The sequence below is a fragment of the Cygnus atratus genome, chromosome Z, assembly GCF_013377495.2.
Source record: "Cygnus atratus isolate AKBS03 ecotype Queensland, Australia chromosome Z, CAtr_DNAZoo_HiC_assembly, whole genome shotgun sequence".
Classification (NCBI taxonomy): domain Eukaryota; kingdom Metazoa; phylum Chordata; class Aves; order Anseriformes; family Anatidae; genus Cygnus; species Cygnus atratus.
Genome location: NC_066396.1, coordinates 29835172 through 29856549, shown reverse-complemented (window position 1 = coordinate 29856549; position 21378 = coordinate 29835172). Strand labels below are relative to the sequence as shown.

At 41.1% G+C, this 21378-nt stretch overlaps 2 protein-coding genes across 4 annotated transcripts in view; one reads left to right on the top strand and one right to left on the bottom strand.

Moving 5' to 3' along the window:
* Positions 1-428: 428 nt before the first annotated feature.
* CD274 (CD274 molecule) lies at positions 429-19503 on the bottom strand. 2 transcript variants are annotated; one of them, XM_035567655.2, is made up of 10 exons: positions 19445-19503; positions 17767-18030; positions 15017-15118; positions 8990-9058; positions 7924-8277; positions 7156-7437; positions 5807-5914; positions 3438-3494; positions 2445-2510; positions 429-1475 (listed from the first exon to the last, which is right to left on the bottom strand). In XM_035567655.2, the coding sequence occupies exons 2-10, from the start codon at positions 17786-17788 to the stop codon at positions 1453-1455; spliced, it is 1083 nt and encodes a 360-aa protein (XP_035423548.1). In that variant the 5' UTR covers positions 17789-18030; positions 19445-19503; the 3' UTR covers positions 429-1452. The 2 variants fall into 2 exon arrangements, with proteins under 2 accessions (XP_035423548.1, XP_035423549.1); XM_035567656.2 differs by lacking the exons at positions 15017-15118; positions 17767-18030; positions 19445-19503 and adding an exon at positions 13027-13590.
* Positions 19504-19505: 2 nt separating this feature from the next.
* PLGRKT (plasminogen receptor with a C-terminal lysine) overlaps positions 19506-21378 on the top strand; it is a 30418-nt gene continuing 28545 nt past the window's right edge. The window contains exons 1-2 of one of the 2 annotated variants that reach the window (XM_035567662.2): positions 19506-19636; positions 19856-19942. In XM_035567662.2, the coding sequence (XP_035423555.1) occupies positions 19862-19942 (81 nt within the window). In that variant the 5' untranslated portion in view covers positions 19506-19636; positions 19856-19861. Of the gene's footprint in view, positions 19681-19855; positions 19943-21378 lie in introns of both variants that reach the window. The other variant, XM_035567663.2, reaches the window with a different exon arrangement.

Sequence of the window (21378 nt, the reverse complement as noted above, 5' to 3'; positions counted from 1 at the left end):
CTTTATAGTAACTGTTTCACTTAACTTAGGTCTACCGTCTCAATTTTGATTATGAGAAGCATTTCTCTGTATACTCTGCTCTGTAAGGCAGCTTACTTAGACATACTAAACACAACTTTATATTAGCTAGATTGAATACCACTAGCAATGAAGACCTGGACTGAGGCCTGCATTTGCATCTCTAGGAATGCACAACAAACTAATTTTAAACTGAAAAAATATAATTTGAGTCCAGTGAGATTCCAGATCGTCACTGTCTTGTCTTTCTGAGAGCCATCAGAGACTATATGTCTCTAATGAGACACACAGAGAACAGTGTGTGTCTACACCCTAATCTTAGATACCTGAGTTTCCCAGAAACAGCATGAGTAGTCCTAATACCACATATTGACAAGTCAAAGATGGAAAGAAAAAAAAAGCCACAAGAAAAATGAAACATATTTTATTAAAAAAATATAATGGAATATAACTGTGAACAGCATTGCAATAAATAATTTTAATCTGTGTACGACAAACAAACAAACAAGCTATGCACCTTGAAAAATGTAACAAAGCAATAGCTTTAGGAAATGGGATCCAGGAGTACATTCCATAAGCATTTCTGAACTAATCACAAGAACATACATTTCATGTCCTGACAGCGAGAAGGTTCCTCTTCTGTTTCCAGGATGAAAAAAAGGTAGTCCAAATCAAGAGCTGTTCTTTCTGAAGGTCCAAAGAGTTGCATTATCCCCAAATGGTAAATCAGAAGAGTAACAAGCAGTAACCAAGTAGTGCCAGCTATATCAAAAGGAAATTAAATCCCCAAAACAACTTTTTCAGAGAAAGGAGCTTAGTATTATCTAATAATTTCCCAATCACAGTTGTCAAGAAGGTTACAATGCCCATTTCAGACTTAGCTCTGAGTAGCCAATATTTTAAGATCTACAGTTAAGACAGAAAATGCCTTGTATGTATGGCACCTTTTCCTGTTGCACCTGTATCTTTTATGTGGATCAAAGTATTGAAAACATTCTTTACAAGCTGGAAAAAAAATCTCTACACTGAACTGAGAGCTCAGGCAGGTAAAAAAAAAAATAAAATAAAAAAAGTCCAGAACATGGACTATTTAAGAATTAGCTATGAAATTCCTTATGGTCATGGACCTAAAGTGCTTTACCTTAAAGATATTTTTAAATAGGATGTGTCCTTGAAAGTGCATAAAATTGAGAAAGCAGAAATGTGGACATTTAGATAAACACTTTCATACATAGTCACATATACAGAGGCCTGAATCCAAGGGCCTTTTATGCTATGATAATTCTATTAACTTCATTGCAGTTTTCCTGAGTTACAATGGTATGGAAGAAGGTTGCAACCACAGAATAAAAACAAAATATTAGTATCTCCCTGAATACACAGAGCACAGAACAGCAGAACCATCAAACCTTCAGAAAGCTTTCCTTGCTTTCTCTAAGTCTTCTCAATCTGTATATCTGTAAAAGGAAGAATTACATAAAAAAAAATTATCAAATCACAAAATGATAAAATAACAGAACATTTCATGGCTTTGTGACTCTTTCATAGAGTTTAGTGGAACCAAGAAAAATTCCTTCATTGTCAGAATGAAAGATCTAAAATGAAATTAATATAAAGGTCATGTAGAGGGTGAACATGGCAGGAAGTAAAGTGGTAGTTCAAACACACTGGTGGAAAGTGCTCTCCTAATAAATACAGTGATATTTCTGTGGCTTAAGTCATTCTTTCCTTCAAAATCCAATACATTTTTCAGTGCCCTATTGTCAGTATCCCTAGCAGTGTATCCTTAAGCCCTAACATTTTCGCTCATAGATCTAGACCTGCTTGACCTTGTTTAGGTGTTTGTAAAGCTTAACAAGGAGGGATGTGGAATGTAATTTAAGTGCTTTAGAGGTCAGAAAGAAGGTGAAAGAAAAACTTCAATAATTTCACTCTTTTGTTTCATACCAGAATCTACTTCAGAGGTTTCAGAGATTCAGTTACTTATTTTCTTGCTTTGCTGTGACAGAATCTCATAGCCTTATACAGCTTGAGTGCTAGTGATGGGTTAAGGTCTCCCTCCCCACCATCATCATCATCGCTCCTTTGGTTTTGCTAGCACAACTCCTTTTGTAGCAAAAATATGAGCTAGATACAAGACCAATTTGTATATTTATATACCATATCTTCTTTTGCAGGGCTTTTTTATTTTTTTTAAACTAGATTAGTTATTTTTACATATCTCCCAGCAGAGAAATAGTGCTGATGGTGAGTTTCTAAGAGGTAATAGGAGGCTATACTCTTCTTGAAGACTCTGTCTGTTGAAACAAAGAACTAAATAAAGTAGCCATGAATCAAGACTCTTATGGTCATTAGACGTGATGACAACGAATGATTTATGCTGTGTGGAATTTGCCACTATTTTTAGCATTATCATTTATGCTTACATTTCAACTCTTCCTCTTCAAAAGGAGGACCTCTCCAGTCATGTGTATCCTTATCTTTTGGCAGCTCTTAAAACAAACCATAGACATACAGATAACAGTCAGCACAAATTAAACTACTCATATAGTGATAAATCTTCGTAAAAAGGTGCTGTCTCAGGCCTTCCAGGAAGCATGTGACTTAAACACAGGCCAGGGAAGAGACTAATAGCAAATATTGTGTCCATTTGGGGCAAGTATAGTTAAAAAAAGTTTTCTTAAGGAAAAAACAAAAAAACAAACAACAAAAAAAACAGCCTATATGAACTAACTTTCATAGAGTAGTATAGTTTAAAGCAGTTTCTAAATAAAACCAAACAACAAATAAAACACACACAAAAAAACACCGTAAGCCATCACAAGAGAAGGCTAAAGGATTTTAATCTCTTCTCTCCCTCTTTAAATATCAACTCTCTCCACTTTCACTTCCATTTCTAATTGTCATGGTGGTACTGGTCATATAGTGAGCTTTACTAACTAGCACCAGTATCTCAACAGGAGGAAAAAGAAGCTACTAGGGAACTTCTTTCTGTGATCCTCTCAACAGCCTCAAACGCACATTATAATACTGGAGATAACATGATCAAATCAATGTAACTAAAACTCCAGTTCAGATCCTATGCACCAGGATGTGCTGCCATCCAACATACTGAGGCGTACGTTCCAGGCAGCAGGTCCCATCCTGTCACTGACTTCCTAAATCACAGACTGTACCTGCTCCCGGAACAGGTATGCTTTTTTTTTTCATGTTTTCCTTTCCAGAAGTTAACAGAGTATCAAAACTGACTCTTCAATTTCTAGTTGTTACTTAAACAGAAAGTAGAAAGCAAAATGACAGCTGAATGTATTTTTGCCTATTGTTGTCACCATGACAGAAAGAATTCTCAATTACAGAATCATTTCTCAATTATTTCCACAAGAGTCACACTGAGATAGATTTATGCCATAAGTACATACTTGCTACATTCACTGATGAGTTAGCCATGCACGTTCCCTTGTCCTTACTTGTACTAGCTGAAAAACAATAAGAGAGAAAAATCAAATCAAAAGCAAAATACTCATTTTAGATCTAGTAGGGTCTTAAGCACACTGGCAGGAAGGGTACTCTTAGCATAGTGTCATCACTGGTTCTCAAAACTCTCCACTTCTACAAAGGCTTTAAGATGTACTCTTTAGTGCCTGCAGTCTGCCAGTTCTCCTTCTCATTTCCTTTCTAGTTGCAAAGACAGAACTCCATTGGCATCATACACTAACATGACAGAAAAGTACTCGTTCAAAGGGTTTTTTCACCAAGAATTTGAACACATTGGGCAACAGAGAACAAGACGGGAGTCAAAAGGGGGGAAAAGCACATCTTCCAGGGAGGTTCTGTTCTTAAAGAATCACCTGGCTGATAATCTAGGATGGCTTGGGTTTTAAAAGAAAAACACTCTCATTAGTACTTTAGCTCAATCCATTTGTCGTTTATGACACATATATAAATGGCATAATCATGTTAATCACATATATCACGTTAATCAAATACATCATGCATATATATATTATCATGTACACATGCACATGATAAAGAAAACTCAAGCAACCTAGGAAACTTCTGACCTTCACTGAAATCCCCACATGGGAATCTTCAGAGAAGTCAAGGATTTTGCTGTCCCTTCTTCCACTTTCATGTTCTGCTCCTGTTCCTATCATGTTCCTAGCAGTATCCTCTTTACAAACACTTCTCCCAGGACGTTTCCATAGCACCTATGCATGAGATGAGTTTGTAACGTGAATATCCACATTAAATTCTACCATGTATTTCATGGATTTTGAACATGAAGACTCGCTGTAGATGTTGTGTTTTTGTGTAATTTGCAGCCAGAAACTAGTGCTGTTTCTGACTCACTAGGAACGAGAGAGCTGGCAGACAGGAAAACCAGTTCAGGTGCACATCCTGAGAAAGCACATTTCTCTTAGTGTACAAAGTTTTGAGATAACACTTGAAAAGACATTGCAACTAGCTTTTGCATCAGTTCCAGCTTAATTTCATGGCAGCTACCCATTTACATCTACTACAAAATTGGGGAATTTCAAGAGAAGAACTTAGGTTACTGTCTTGTTCATTTTCATCTGGTAACATTTAACTGAATCATGTGAGTATGGTATTACAACGCTAAGAGTACTGTACCAATGCCTCTAGTACTTTTTCTCTGCATGCAGCTTGACAAGAAAAAAAAAAAAGCTCAAAAACTATTTGGAAAGAAAAAAAAAAAGTAGCTATAGATAAGCTAAAAAAAATAAAATCACAAATGTATTATAATTTGAGGAAGAGTTCCAGCCAAAAAAAGAATGTTCAGAAAAAAACACTTTCCTTCTGATATTTTCAATGGATGTTCTGAGATCTGCATGACTTTATTGTATGTGTCATAAAGTAAAAAAGTATCACTGATCACAAAATCCTTGAATAAATCCATCATCCCATAAGGAAGGGATGTATGTGTGTGTGTGTGTGTGTATGAAGTACTTACTTCAGGCTATGCAACACATTTCAAACTTTTTTTTTAATCTTGGTGCATAAGTGTATTATTTTCATGCTTGAATACATTAAAATTAGTTCTCCAAGGTTTTCCTCTGGCTTGTAGCAAATTAAAACAAATTACTGCCAATGCTTTCAGCACAGTGTGATGCTGAAAATATCCAATTCAAGTCAGTCAAGTGAACTGAAAAACCTCAAAACTTAACAAAGAAATGAAACAAGTGGTATCAAGCTACAGTGGGAATCTCTTATGAAAAAAAAAAAACTTTCAGACTCAAAATGTTGGACGTATCACTTCATGTGTAATGTACCATTTTAAAGGTATTTTAGCCAGAATGGAGATATATCTACAGTCCATAACAGATCGCAGCAAAAAATCTTAAAAAAAAAACGGAAGTGCCCTATCTGCTCTGAGCATTCATGTCCCCAGTTAAAAGGGAGGACACAGAATAGCTTCCATTTCTGGTAGGTGCAAACTCTGCTTTGGTGTTTCAATAGATTAAATACTAATCATATCGCTCTACCTCATTACCTGTAAGAAAAAGTAATGGTAATTTAAAAAAAAAAAAAAGAAATCCATGGTAAATGGTCTGTGAGGGGCTGACAACCTCTTCCACTCTGCTAACTTAACAGCTAGCGTCTGATTAGGTCAGGTGAAGAAACAGAAATAAATTGTGGTAAAAACTGAGTGGTTTCAGGATGAAGGATCTAAGGCAGGCTTTTATTATTTCATCTCACCTCTGTGAGGATGAATCAACAGAACAGACTGATAACAACTGCAATACGCCAAAATAAATAACTTGAATACCTTTTCTTATGCAGAGAATAAATAGCACTGATCCAACAAGAGCAGTCACAACGAGAATTGCCCCAACAAAGCGTCTGCTCTCAGTCCGCAGCACATCATCAGCTGAATCTTCAGGAAAAACGAGTAGGGGAAAGACATTGCAGAATTACATAAGCTTCTCCCTTTTTCTTTCATTTTCATCCAATTACTTTCGCTATGAGCATTTTAGATTGACGTGGTAACAGATTTTTAGATTGTGTCTAAGGCCTGGTGCTGATGATGCACTTCAATGTATCTCATTACCCCAACAAAGGCAAAAGAGATAGAACATATTCATATCCGTCTTTTCTTCCTGCATTCCCTATGATAGTGCCTTTCCTTCCTGTCACAAATCCTGTTTATCACCAAGGTGCAAAGTCTACATCCAGCTTAATGTCCTTCTGTCAGGACTACAGGAAACAGCTGCCAGAGAAAGAGAGTCCCTTTGTTGTGGTAAAGCTATGATGCATACAGGTGTCTTCCTCGAAGCCCGGATGCATTTCTTGTCAGAACTGAACTCACCCTCTCACCACCCTTTGAAAGGCTGACTTAGTTTTCCTACTCTGAGCTGACTGTTTCCACCCTCGTCACTCCCAAAAAACATGTCAGCACCATCATTTTTAAGACTGCACAAGGAAGTGGACCAGGGAAATGACTGGAGTAACAGTAACTGATAAACAGTAATATTGCTTGTGAGCTGGATCTCCAGCCTAGTTGAACTATATCATAGGTACAACGCAAAAAGGAAGAGCAAGCAAAAGCAGTAGGTGTGGTACCCAATTAAAAAGTCTAATGGGAAATTGTATTCGTCTTTGTACATCTTCCCTCAATCCACATTTTATCAGGAAAAATATTTGTGTAAAATTTGTTAAATTTAAATATGGTCACAGCAAAAGCTGTATTAATAGGAAAAGACCAGTATGTTCAAATTCACTTGGCAATTCTCATCATCAAAACAGAATGGTTTTTGAAAGGTGTATTTAATTTACATGGAAGAGTCTCATTTCTAGACTTTTTTGAAAGCTTGAAAAGCTACAAGCTTTTCAAATAATTGAACATTTTTTAACAGGTTCACATGCAATTACCATTTAGGTGAAATTCATGTAGGTCATGCAAAATTTTAACCATGAACAACTAGATCCAACCACACAAGCATAATGAACATGTTGGTATGGTGGAAGTGTACGTTAATAGCAAAATGTAACACACAGGTATTTCTTTTTAGCCTTTTCAAAATTATACAGGAAAAAGAAATAATGGCTGATCCAACTGGGACAAAATTACATAATATCTTAAAATGCATTACCTTAAATGAAATTTAGAAAAGTTACCTGCTATGTATAAAATTGCAGATGTATTTTTTTGAAGCTCCTTATTCCAGAAGATACAACGAAAATTCTCGTGAGTCCTATTTTTGATTGTGAGTGTACTTGTCACACGATACAGCTGGTCACTTCCAGTTTCATAACTTGTATCTGCCTTATCAGTCAAATCCTCATATTCTCCATTTTGCCATATCACTTCAGCTTTTGGGTATCCTTCTGATTGACAGGTTAACTTCCATTCCTTGTCTCCTGTGCTCACCACTCCTTGGGTTATGTTTCTATAAGGAGCTAAAGAAATTAAGGAAGATGATTACTAGGAGGAAGCTAAAAGAACAGCATATATAAGCAAGATACCTTTTCCTTATCTCCAAGGATAAGGCCCTTGGGCCAAGTTTCTGTGCTTGGGCCAAGTTTGGCCTTTGTAAATAATACTCCTGACAGAAAAAGTAAATATCACTATAGGGTGTCTCTATAGTAATTGAGGTACAGGGTTTATTACAGTGTTGACACTGTTCTGGAAATTGCAATAGCTTTCTGATCTTTGCTCTGTCTAAATGGCTTTTGCCACACTATATGTCTGGCAAATAAAGGACAGAACATGGATTCCACATAGATTAAAACATACGGTTATACAGCTGTGCAATGGCCATGAGGCTTCTACTGTCTCCGGAGAGCTTTCTTGAAACGCTAGTGCAGACATGCCTTCCTTCCAGGATGCCCCCAAAATCTTTCAACAGTATCATCTAGCAGTGAATGTCCTGTGGTAGAACTCACCCTGAACCTTCAGATTGATGGTCTTGTAGTCAGCTCCCCCATAGTCAATAAGACAGCGGTAAAACCCTGCATCTCTGAGCTTCACATCCATGATCTGAAGGAGAGACTGCCCCAGCTTCAGATTCTCTTTCAACAATTTTATTCTCCCCCTGAAGTCACTGTGCTGACTTTTGAAGTCTTCCTCTCCTTTGAGAAGTACATACACATCCTTTCCAAGTTCATCTTTTTTTTCCCAGCTGACACTTAAATCTCTAAACTTTAGTTTCCCATTCACTGGAAATGTGCATTCCATGGTCACGTTGTTGCCTAGTTCCACGGTGTAGAGTGACTGGGGAGCTTCAACAGTGAATAAAGCTGAAAAACAAAATTTGAAAGAAAACTTAATTTTCCAATTATAAGCCTAATTTTGAAAGTCATGCTTTATCACACGCACACACACAGTATATATATAAGTATAAATGACATTTTAAGGACTAGAAGTATCTGCCATGTTCTTAAAGTTGAACTTTTTTGCATGCACTTTCCCAAGTTTGGGACAAACAGGGTTATTTATACCTGCAGAAACCTGCTTTGTGCATAAATGCACAAAAAAGCAGTATGCGTATATTAAAAATAGCAGTATGAGTGCGCACACCCCCTCAGGTGTTGCTTTCAGAACACCACTATAGTAACAGGCAATTGTTAGTGCCTCTTACGAGAATGTTCTGTTCATATAAATGTCAATTCTTTTTACACAGGATGTTCAAAAATACGTAACAATTCCCAAGCCTCACACTGCCACAAAAGAAAATTTTGTGTAATGCAAATAGTACCTTGTCTTAATTGGTGTCTGGGCTGAAACGCTGACAGGGATTTTAACCTGCCCCATAGCAAACCATCCATATTAAGCATATGGATCTAGTTTAATGTAAAAGCATATGATGACCTTTCTATGTAAAACAGTAAGCTAAACAACCCCAAACACCAGCACCTGCAGGAAAACTGAGAGGTTAACATTTCCATGCCTACACATAGAAAAGAAAGACACTTAAATAGTTCTGCTACTTCTTACAATTCAGCTTCTTACCATTTAGGAAATGCCAGTAGAATGAAAACATACACAGAAGCAAAGGCTTTTCCATGATGCAGGTAGAACCTAAAATGATAAAATAATCGAAGAATGTAAATATCTGCTTGTTTTCTAACTTTCACTGTAAAATATACTTCACAGTCACTCCACACAAAGAACTGGACACAAGGCACTGAATTCCACTCTAGCAAAGGGATCACAAAATTGTGTGTAGGTCAGGCAGAAACCTTCCTGGATGGGTCCAGGAAGAGCAACTACATTCATTTCCTTTAAACAAATTCCTTGCTTATGGTGAAACATGTATTTTATCACTTCCATCAATTACTAAATGATTACTCACAAATTCCTAGATGTTCCCATAAACTGTAGAAGGAAGTGTCGTTCCTGCTCGAAGAGGAGGGAGGATTTTTTCTACACACGTTCACTGGAGGAAACAGAACTCAGTTCTTCCCACCAGTTGGCCTTACTTTAATGTACTGTGAACACAACCCACTTTATGACACCTGGTTTCACAGTCCTGATCACAGGGCTTGTGAAGTTGCATATATTCTGAGGGGAATTTATGTGGTAAGTAACAACTTCATGAGCATTCACACAATAGTGCCTTTGTAAAACAGTGACCCAGTCAGCCTACAAACTCTGCTTTCTTGAATTTCTGCTGCTTTACCTCTGAGCACGCAAATTACGTCAATTTTCCATGAGATTTCTTCCCCTCTTTACTGATAAGGCTTTTATACTCCTAGACAACACTTAAACTTACAAAACACTGATTAATGTCAATTTTCACGGTCACCTTCACGTGCCCACTGCACTTGCTAAGCGTGCATTTTAAGTCAGAGCAGTACTAGGATCAAACAGTGCCATCATTTTTCAAATCACTCTCAAGAAAAAATTAAACTGACTTTAACAGAAGTCTTTTGTGAGTACAGAGAACTCTAGGTTTTTATCTAAATAAAACTTGCATTTTGGATACCCAAACAGCCACAGAAATAAGGAAAGATTGCATTCAACCGTTTTCTAGTGGTGGTTTCAGCATTTGCATAAGAAATTAGGCAACTGTGATAACCATCAGACTTCCTAACTCTTTAAATTCTCACTGGACTGCAAATCCTACCATTTTAACTGTTTGTCTTTCTTTGGTTTTCACCATTAAGATGATAAAAAATTAACAATATTGCCCTGAGTCATTAAGACATGCGACTTTACAGTATCTTGGATTAAGAGGATTAGCCTCAAAAGAATTTGATTCAAGCTACTCTTTTCCTCTGACCGATGCTCCCTGATGCCAACAGGACATTTGCAGAAGGCAATGCAGATGGAGCTGAGAAAGGGATCCAATCTAACACATTGGACGTTCTCCTAAAAGGAACATGAAAAAACAGAGACCCTCATGATGAAAGATTTGTTCCATTGATGAATAAATTCTTTATGTGGTTAGGTACCCAATTCATTCTTTAACCACAAATGATGTTCTCAAAAGCACTAGCAACTTGCTGCCTGTGGGTACCTAAGAGTTTCTGGTGATGCGCATGCATCAGAATGCCTCTGTCATTATGCCTCTGCCTAAGAAACAAAGCAGGTCAGCGCTTCAACTAAGCTCCAGAGCAAAGGTGCTCAAACAAGACAGTGAAATACTGGTCTCACAAGTGTGCCCTGACCATACTTACTCTGACACATCCTACAGCAGAGTGAGCCTCTGACACTGACCGAGTAAGTGTGCAGGCGCTCTGGGCCCCCGCTGGCAGGATGACTGGAGCTGCAGTATGCTCAGGCCCAAAACACAGTCTACTCTCTTCAAAGCAGAGAGAGACCAGCGCTGAGAGGCTGCCCAGAAAAAAAACAGCATGTGGACTACTGTCATGGGATGATAACCATACCTGGGCATGCATCCCATACCCGCTTTTGTGTAGGCATTACCTCCAGGAGAGGTGTTCTGATTAACTGCTGGGAGAGGGATGATAATGATAGCAAGTAAGCTCTTCTATGGTTCTCAGACCTGCGATTCTATCCTGAAATTGCAAAACTCTAATTTTTATGCTTTCTCCCACTGCAGAGGAAGACAAGCCTTGCTACACACAAAAAATGTATGAGTATTACTTACAAAATTCCTCAAGACCAAGAAAGTATGCTGTTGTAATCAATTTTTCACTTCCAGTGAGAAGAAAAGTAGGTCCAGATCAAATCCAAATGCACGCGAAAAAACTTGCTGCAGTAACCATTACAGACCTTTCTTCTGTTTCACCCTGAGCAGAAGCAGACACTAGCTGGCTCAGTCGAACCAGCTTGAGACCCAGATGCCAATCAAAGATCTTCACCAAAGCTCACTGTTTTTCTTACAGAACCTACCAAAATGCCCCTTCTTTCCTCCTGATGATTTCTGGTATCTATGGATAATACCGTTCTATAAAAGCAAAAAGATATTCACAGCGAAAAATAGTCTTCAGTGCTGCTGGCTGTTTGGTTCCCTCACAATCCAATGGAGATGACAAGAAGAACAAAACTATTTGCCCAAGTCTTCTTGTGACAGCACTTAAATGTTGATTAACTCCACCTACTCCTTCAGGAAACTTCCCCATGACGGGAAAATTCCCCACTGGGGAAAATTCTCTACTGCTACCACTGGTTCACAGTAACAACACACTGTTGGGAAAACTAGTACATAAAATGCCATAGGCATTTTAAGAAACATATCATCTCATTAGAGCAACATGTGAGCAACAGCCCTTGGCATGTTAATACCAAGTGACAGTTTTTACCATGTGTGGTGCTGAACTAACAATGACTGGAAATTTCTGCACAACGTATCGCGGGAGTGAAGGTCATAAATAGGAATAAAATGAAGAGTACCATCTACCCTTCTCCGGGATAACAGATCCTCGCTCTACAAGATCAGAGCATGGTAATGCCCCTTGCCGTGCCACTGTGTAGTACAAGACTTGCTAAGACTGTGTTTTAGTTTAGCAAAAAACAAACAAACAAACAAAAAAACAAGCATGAAAAAGCCAAAAGATGCTACTTACATTAACCTGCTCACTGTGGTGGGATAAACTCGTCAACAGCACAAAATATGACTTTAAATGTATTTCAGTGTAAGTTTACTCATCTATGTTGCCTTCACTTATCTCAAAAAATGTTTGAAATTCTCAGAAGAGTTAAAATACTGTGAAATGACCACTTCAAAGTTTTCAGGAAATGTTTTCTTCTTTCCACCTGGCAGCCCACTCAGTACCGGTCATGGAAGCAAAAGCACATAATAGACAAAATTGGTAAGAGCTGGACTTTTTGCTTCAAGTGTGGGAGGAACATGACAGCAGTATGTGAAACAGCTGAATGTAACCTTTAGGTTCTGGTAACCTGAAACTACCTTAGCAGGCTGAGGGGGTGGATTTCCACAATAGGTGAGACCGATGAAGTCTTATTTCCACCGTTTTCGTCTGTGCTTAAAAACACATTTACTGACATTTCATTTTTTTCAGAAACAAAGGCACAAAAAAAAAAAGAAACCCGAAGTAATCTGTAAAATTATGACTTTGAGACCACAAAAGCCATCGTTGTAGCCAGCTCTCAGAGTCATTAATTCAGTTTCCCCTTTTTCATTGCTTGCCTTGAGCTCACAGAGCTGGACTTTCCATCCAAGTGTTTAGTAGCAAGTAAAAGACCATGGAGGTTATTTTTACAGTTATATATATACATATGTTTGTATAGGTAGATATACAGATACAGATTTTTATATATTATTATATACAATGTATTAAAGCATAAACGATGTCTGCGTATATATGTGTGTGTGTGTATATGTATATACATATACACATTTTATAGCATAGATAACTACAGTGGTGACCTTCTTTTTCTTTGGGCGGGTGGGGAGGCTTTTTTTTTTTTTTTTTTTTTTTTTTGGTGTTGCTTCTGCCCCACAGCACAGACGGAGACCCCCACCCTGCCCGTCGCTGCGCCCTATGGTGGCCGGGTGGTGGTCCCGGCCCCACCGCCACGGCCCCACCGCCCCGCCTCCCGGCCCGGCTCCCCCCTACCTGCCGCGGCCGCCTCTCTCCCTCCCGGCCCCGGCGGCTGCTGCTGGGGCTCTGCGGGGCGGCTGGAGGCGGCTCCGGCCCGCCCCGGCCCGGCCCGGCCCGGCCTCCCCGTGCAGCGGCAGCCCTCAGCCCCCGGCCGCCGGGAATTGCTGCGAGCTGCGGTCCTCGGCCGGCGAGGAAGGGGCCTGAAAAGCACCCCCGGGCGGCTGATGCATCGCGCCGTGAGTCAGGCAGCTGCCCCCGGAGGCTTTTCCATTCCTGAAAGCCCGGCGCTGACGGTAAACAAAACCGAAAGCGGAACGGCCTCGCCGGGCTGGGGCAGCTCCAACCTCGGCCCCCTCGGGGTGAAACCCCGACACCTCTGCCGCCACCTCCTTCCCGGCCGTAGGAAACAAAACACCGGGTGCATTGCTCCCGTAACTTTCCCAAAAGACATCAGCCCCGAAGTAAGAACATTACTCAGGACGCTCATGAGTTAAAGAACGAAAATACGTACTGAGACACTGCTGAGTGCTTCAGCAGTGAGCACACGTACAGGGTAGGACACCAAGGCAATTCAAAAGTAATCCGCGGCATCATGCACGTGGGTACTGAAGGATCCTGAGGATGATCTCTGCTCCCTCTGCCATAAATGTCAGGCACTGCCATCTGTACACGGTTAGCAATTTTTTTTTGCGGGGTTGTAAACCAGCAGATGGTTGACAGGTGAGCCACCCCTCCCAATAAGCCAGCAGGTTTTCTGTTGACACAGTGCTGCTGTGGAGATGTGCAAAGACCTGCTGCACTCGCTGACTGGGTGAAATCAGGTAAAGTGAACCCCTCTGACGTGCAGCACCAGCTCATACTACAAAAGCTCCTCTGCACCCCCACAGGGAGGCAATGTCAAGGGGGAGCCCAAGCATACGCTGTCCCAGGCCCACCGCAGGAGCCACCAGCCTGCCAGAAGCCCACCTCCACAGAAGAGCACAGGGGCACACAGGAGAGTGGGAAGCCAAGCTGAAGACTCAGAGGAAGGGACACCCTGCCCGGGCCCCCCAGGGCTGTCCCAGAACCGTGGGACATTATCGGATGCTGGGGAAAAACACTTCAGGGTTGCACTGGGCTTATTATGGAATATTAAGGGGAGGAAAAAGCAGATATCAGGGTGGTTGAAGTCCCTCATATGAGGACCAGGGCTTGTGAACATGAGGCTGCTTCTACCTGTCTATAGAGGGCCTCATCTGCTTGGTCTTCCTGATCAGGTGGCCTGTACCAGACTCCTACTCTAATGCCCCCTGCCCCTGCCGTCCCTGTAATGCTGACCCTTAAGCTCTCTGCCAGCTCCTCATACATCCCTAGGCAGAGCTCCAGGCACTCCAGCTGCTCATTGACAGAGAGGGCAACAACCCCTCCTCATCTCCTCTGCCCTTCCTTCCTAAAGAGCATGCATCCTTCCATTCCAACACTCCAATCATGGGAGCCATCTCACCATGTCTCTGTAATGCCGATGAGGTCATAGCCCTGCAGGCTTGTGTACATCTCCATCCTCTTTTTTATTTCCCATGCTGTGTGCGTTAGCATGGAGATAATTAAGTTGGGCCCCTGATGAAGCTGACTTACCGGCTAGAGTGGCTGGAATTCCTTTGTGCTGCTCTTCAGGTGCTCTCCTGCTGACCCGTGACCCTTCTCCAGGCTCTGGGCATCTATTGCTGACACTACCATCAAACTGGGAGGAGTGGGATGGATTGAGGTTCCTGTCACCTGGCAACTGTAGTTTAAAGCCCTCTTCACAACCTTAGCAAGCCAATGACTGAAGATGCTTTTCCCTTTCTCTAACAGGTGGACCCCATCAGTCCCCAGCAGACCAGGTTTCTCAAAGCAAGTCCCATAGTCTAAGTAGCCAAACCCCTATCTGTGGCACCAGTCCTGTAACCATTTGTTGATTTGCCAGATTCGATTGGCCCTTTCAATCTCCTTGCCTTTGACTGGGAGGACTGATAAAAAAAATTACCTGTGCTCCAGAGTCCTTCACTGCTGCTCCCAGGGCTCTGTAATACCTCTTGATATTCCTCAGACAGCTCCTGGCTGCAACATTGGTGCCCACGTGAAACAACTTGAGAAGAGTTGAGCAGAAACAAAAAATGAAATGATAAACAATTCTCTATTCTTACAGTGAAAAACTATTTTAAATTCAACTAGGAATGGAGAAGAGAATGAGACCTGGTTAACATATACAGCACTTGTCATATAAGAGTCCCAAATGGAAACCAAAATGAGCAAATATGAGCTAAGCAAACATTATTCCTGGGCAAACATTAAGCAGCAGCATATCTCTTTGGGAATGTCTTCACTTTGAAATTACAAGGTGAAGCAGATCTGTTCCATACTTCATTATCTGTTATGTCCCCATCCAAATGTAGATTTTACCACCTAAATTAACAATGAAATTTGGATTTTGATTTAAAAAATCAGGAATTTGAGGAATTGGAATCAAATTTACCCATTCAGTTTTGTCCTTCCAGTTCGGATTGGTGCCGGTCATGGAGGTAACTAGTGTAACTAATTAATCTAATGTTTTCATACATTTAAAATTGCTTAGTAATAAATATGACATTGTTAAATGACATATTTAAAATTACTTAAACAGATAGGTACTGTACCTAAAAATAAAGCTACACAAAAGCAGACAGGTCTGAGAAGTCTCTTTCCAGTCAGAACAAAAAACGACTATGAAAACATTCCCAGAATGAAGAGGAAGCTTCTCGTTTAAGTGCAACATTACTAGCTGATAAATTAACTAAGAGGATTAGATAACACTGGGACTTCCCTTATTGCGAACAAAAAAATTGCTGCGTCAAAGCCAAAGGTTTATATTCAGTCCGTGTACATGCTTGGATTTACAAAGTTCATGTATCTATATACATTCATTTACTTCCTTTTCTCAAAAGACAAACCATAATAGGAAAACAAAAAAATCTTCAAGGACTGAAATATTTTTTTCATTAACCTAAGATAGTAAAAATCTGGATTTTTTGCTGAACAATCCTTCCCAAAAGAGAAATTAGCAACTCCCACAAGTCAAAGAATTAATTACCATGGGATTAAAAAGGTCTTACAGTCATTCATGTTTACAGTCAGTACATTTTTAGTTACCCTGAAATGAATTTAATTAAGCAGACTGACACAGACACAAATCTCCTTTTCAAATATTTATACCACAGGCTATCTCTAGCATGATTTGATTACTTCTTAATTTTGTTTATGAAGTGGAAATTGTTTTACATATTATTACAGTAAAATTCTAATAGATTCTTCCCACTGCACTACATACAAAGACAAGAGAAAAAATTCTTGCTTTCCTTCCATCATTTCATCTGGTTTTGTTTGTTTTGTTTTGTATTGTTTAGGCTTCTTTTCTTTTATGTCATGCAAAAATCACATTTAATTTATCCAATGAACATCTAAATTGGCACAAGTAACAATTATTTCCCCTTTATATCTAGTCAGAAATATTTTATTCCTCATGTAATTTAGGGCAGATAACAAATCAGAGGAGAAAATTAAATATGTTTCATCCATGGTGTAGTTCCAGTGACTTTAATGGAATAATGGAGTAACAGAGACAAATCATCTGGGTGAATTTGGCCCAGCTACGGCTTTAGGAGTGTGTTGCATTAATCCATCTGCTTTGGCCCTAAAGCAAGTATTTCCAAATTATTACTGCTGCTAATTTACATGGAAGTCAAAATTAAAATTGCATTTGTATGTTAAACTGATTATCAACAGGCCATAGCCTGGAGCATTTGAACAAGAGCCTTTGCTTAAACATAGGTTTTATACTGCCGTGATCCACAGGACAATTTTTCTTGGCTGATGATGTGCATAAATAAGGCACAGTACCAAAGTAGACTCAGCAGCATCACTTTGACCCAATCTCCGGCTCCCTGATTTTGCTTTTGAAGCACAGTAGTACCAAGGCAGTGATGGAGCGGTAGACAGGTTATCAATCAGCCCAGCAGGATAGAGATTCTGGATTTGATTGTGGCTCTTCAGAGTGTTTATGATTTCCTGTGAGCAATGTGCCTTAGGGAGGTAGAAGGTGAGAAATGGGACAGCAATGTCCCACACTGACCCCATGAATTCATGGGGTACCATGAATATTCACAGTATCAGTGAAATTGCTCAGCTTGTTTCTGGAGCAGCAAGCAGGTGTCAGTAAGGGAAGGCAGGAGCCGCTGTCCATGTTGCATATGGGCTCCTCTCCAGCAACTGGAGTCTGGCGTAGCTCAGACCTGCCTCCCCTCCACGTGCATAAACCACAGTGGCTCTTTATGCCTCTTTCAAAACTAGTCTTCTTTCTCTCCACTTCTTCAATCTTCAACCATTTCTTCAGAAACTAGCCCCATTTCTCTAGCATGCAGCTACAGTTTCTCCCTATTCTTTATTCTGGGAAATTGAAAGGTGCTGCCTCATCATGTTACCTCCTCCACAGAAACCAGACCTTTGCAATACAGAGGTCTACCATAATTGCAGCACAGTGGTTTACTGCACACTGGAATATCAGTCTGCTCAGGAAAAGAAGAAATATGGACAGACTGAAATGGTTTTCTTGGCTGAAAGGGGGTCGGTGAGTGGGGGTGGATGACATTTTTGGTAAACTGCTTGGAGGTAAATTGGCATTCTCTGAAATGTACCAGTGAGAGACCCCTCAACCATGATTTTCTCCTCTGAGGCCCTGTTTAAAGAGATACCTGTCTCTACCTTGCAAGGGGAGGACTGCCATCTTGCGTGGAGCTGGAGTATAGCAGGAAATTTCTCCCCGATATCGCTGCAGCACAGTAAGCACGACCTCAGAGAGTTGGTGCCACCTTCCTCTTCACTTGTAGGCTGTAGTCTCCTGCTCATGCCGAGGTGGGCCTCTATCTTTATGTCTGAGAATGTTTTGAACCTCGGTACAACCTTACGCACGTATATAGTGAAGTCTCAGTGAAGTCTGCCATAACAGGAGTTTTCGATGTAGAATTCCTTTCGTAAGATTAGCAGTTAGCATTTTAGGAAAAAAAAAAAATCAGGTAAGCATTTTTGTTCAAGTGAGCACTACAATCACTCCAGTATAATTATTAGCTTTTGGTAAAAAACCTCGCTTTCAAAGGTGTATGCAGAATCTTGTGCTGTAGATCTTCATCCTTACAAGTGTTTACACCTACAAGCAATTAAATCAACAGACTTATTCTATACTGTAAAATGACTTTGTGAATTAGGTGGACTACTCTGCCAAACATTGTGAGTCGAAAATACATCCTACCATCACCTTTTTAATGGCTGTATCTCCTCACAAACTGTGTATGTTCAAGAGATCAAACATTTTCAGAGGCATTTTCAAGATATCACAAAAAGGGTACCTGCAAGTTTTTAAAAAGACCCAAAGTAAAAATGTTAAGTAATTTTTCATATTAGAAAATATAAATATTTTTCTTCTTTATCTTTCTCCTATTTTTGCTTTGCCATTAAAAAATTAAAGGAGGGTCATCATGGAGATAACACAAAAAATAATTCTGTGAGAAAAAGATGCCTTCTTCTCAGACATTTAAAAAAAAAACCTTGCAAAATGTATGTATTTAGAAAACATACGAATACTGACAGCAAGAATCATTGTCAGGTTAAGACATTAGCAGATGCGAGAATTTTAAAATGACAGTCACTACACAGAATCAGATTCATAGAAAAGTCCGGGTTAGATGGGACTGTGGAGATCACCTGGTCCAACCTTTCATGGTAAAAGCAGGCCCTATACAAGATTGTCTAAGACTTTGTACAGCCAAACCTTAAAAGTCTCCCTAAAAGTCTCTGTGAGGTTGAGTTTGAGGTGCTGCACAGTCCAACAGACCGGTGTTAGACTCTTTAATGAGATACTCTTCAGTCCTGAAAGAAGAGTCCTGGGGATCCTATCCAGTATTTCTATCACTGTGTAAAACCTAATTGGCAGGGCACATGTTTTACCTCTACACTTTTTTAAATTATGAAAATTTCATTTATTTGGATTTGAAAGTCAGCCTTTAATTGTGGTTGACGATGCCTTGAAAACATCCTGGTACTTTACGAAAGGCAGAGTACGACGAGAAGCCTACGTGTAGCTCGCACTTTGCACCTGGATGCGTCACACCTGAGCTGCGGTCCTGCCACGGCGTGCGGGTGTGCTTAATGAAGGGACAAGGTCTGGGAGGTTTCCCTGGAGTGTTTCTATAGATTAAAGTGAGGGAAGGGAAGGGAAGGGAAGGGAAGGGAAGGGAAGGGAAGGGAAGGGAAGGGAAGGGAAGGGAAGGGAAGGACGCAGATGTCCGCCCCACCGGCTGAGGCCGATAGCGGCCGCCCTTTTTTCTGCCACCCGCTGTAAGACGCGGGGCGTTCACTTGAAGCCCGCTACGAAACGCAACCTCACCGCTCCGCCCGCGTCGGCCATCAGCCGCCGAAGGCCCGGCCCAGCCCCGCTCAGGCGGCGCGGCCCGGCCCAGCCCCGCGGCCCGCCCGGCTCCAGCGGCCAATCGGCGGCCGCAGACGGCGGGGGCGGCGGGCGCTGACCTCTGGCGGCTCGGCGGCGCGGCCCGGGGACGACCGGCGCCATCCCCGCGAGGTGAGCGGGGCGGGGCCCGGCCGGGCTCGCGGCGGCCTCCCCGGGTACGGGCGGCGGGGCCGGCCTCCAGCGAGGGGCGGGCGGGGCAGGCTGGGTCCCGGCGCCCGGCATGGCGCTGGGCAGGGCGGCCGGGAGCCACGGGTAGGGTCAGGCCCGGTGGGGTCAGAGGTTTCCCCCCCCGTGCTAGGTCTCACCTGCCTTGTCTCTTCTGCGCTCCAGGACAACATGGGGTTCGTCTTCTCCAAGTCCATGAACGAAAACCTGAAAGCTCAGCGGGAGTTTATGCTTATGAACTCGCGGCTGCAGGTAAAGCACACGTGCCTTTGGTGCCCACGAAGGTCACCACTTAGAGGCTGGGCTGGGGGCTTCAGGCGCTGGGCGTTGCTCTCCTTCCAAAGTTTAAGGTGCTCTGTTTAAAGTCAGCTCATTCAGATGTGTTCGTCTGCCACAGCCGATTCACCACAGCCCTGGATCTCATAACTTTCTGGAAGTCTGTGTTAACGAGTTGCAGAGGTAGAAACCGCGGCAGCCAGACCTTAAAAGTGCAGGTTTGGAAACTTCCCCTGAACAGACCCCTGAAGCCCAACTGAACTACTCCATTGTAAAGCTATGCGTACATGTTAAACCAAATCAGTAACAGCATGGTTAATAAAACACAGATACTATTCTTCTAAAATATGCGAATAAATTATGCTTCAATTCTCACACTATACAAACTCAAACAGCTCTCTTTGGGTTCAGTAGCTGCAGTTATTCCACATTACTGGGAAGCCACTATGTGGCTTTTCATTTGTTCTAGAAACCAGAAAGTAAATAGAGATTAGGGGATCACTTACTCCTTTTCATAGAATAGTAAAATGTCAGATGAAAAAGAGAAGGAAAAACGGTTGGACAAAGGTTCAGAAAGCTAAGCTGAATAGATGTTACAATGTAGCTGAAGTTACAGCTTTGTGATTTGTTGCCAGCATTTGTGCTCTGTAGCTTTTTCCTATACTAGACTACAGTATTAGTAGTGCCATCCAAGTAGACTTAACTAGAGTTTGTCGCTTTAGTTTTGCTTTTAAGTTGAATGCAGGTAAATTTAAAATGTTTAAAGTAGTGATGGTTGAATTTTCTATTCATTAAATTGTCAGTAGGTGGCATGCTAGTTTTCAAAGCTGCTGAGGTACATGCTGATCGTAGGTTTTATAAGGTCGCATTTAAACTGAACTCTGGAAGTGACTAGGAAGGTGGCTAGTGTGGCTAGGAAAGAAAGCATCAGAAAAATAGTATAACAAAATACTAGATAACTGACTTTTTGCAAGATTTGCAAAAATCACTTTTGTCTGTGCTGGATTATAGTTTTCTCAGATGCAACTACAAGATTTGTGTATGGTTTGGGATTTATTTATTTATTTATTTATTTGCATACAGAGGTAGGTCCTTCCACTCCTGAAGCTTTTGGAAATCCAAATGGTGGGAATGTGTTTAGTTTCAGAGAATGGTGATGAAGTTAAAGTGGAGGGAGGCTTGTTTCATGATCTGCTTCTCTGCTGTGCAGAATGAAAAATAGAGTTGAGAAAACAACTTGAATTCGGTCTAGCTTTTGTAAGGTGCTGGGGTCTTTGGCAAACACTATTTGGCCTTTTGACCCCAGGTGACTAACAACTCTAGTTCTAGCCCAAATGTTCGGACTAACATCAAAAATCAACTTCTTTCTCATAGGAGAGTTACAAAAAAAATCCCTTTCATGATCACACACA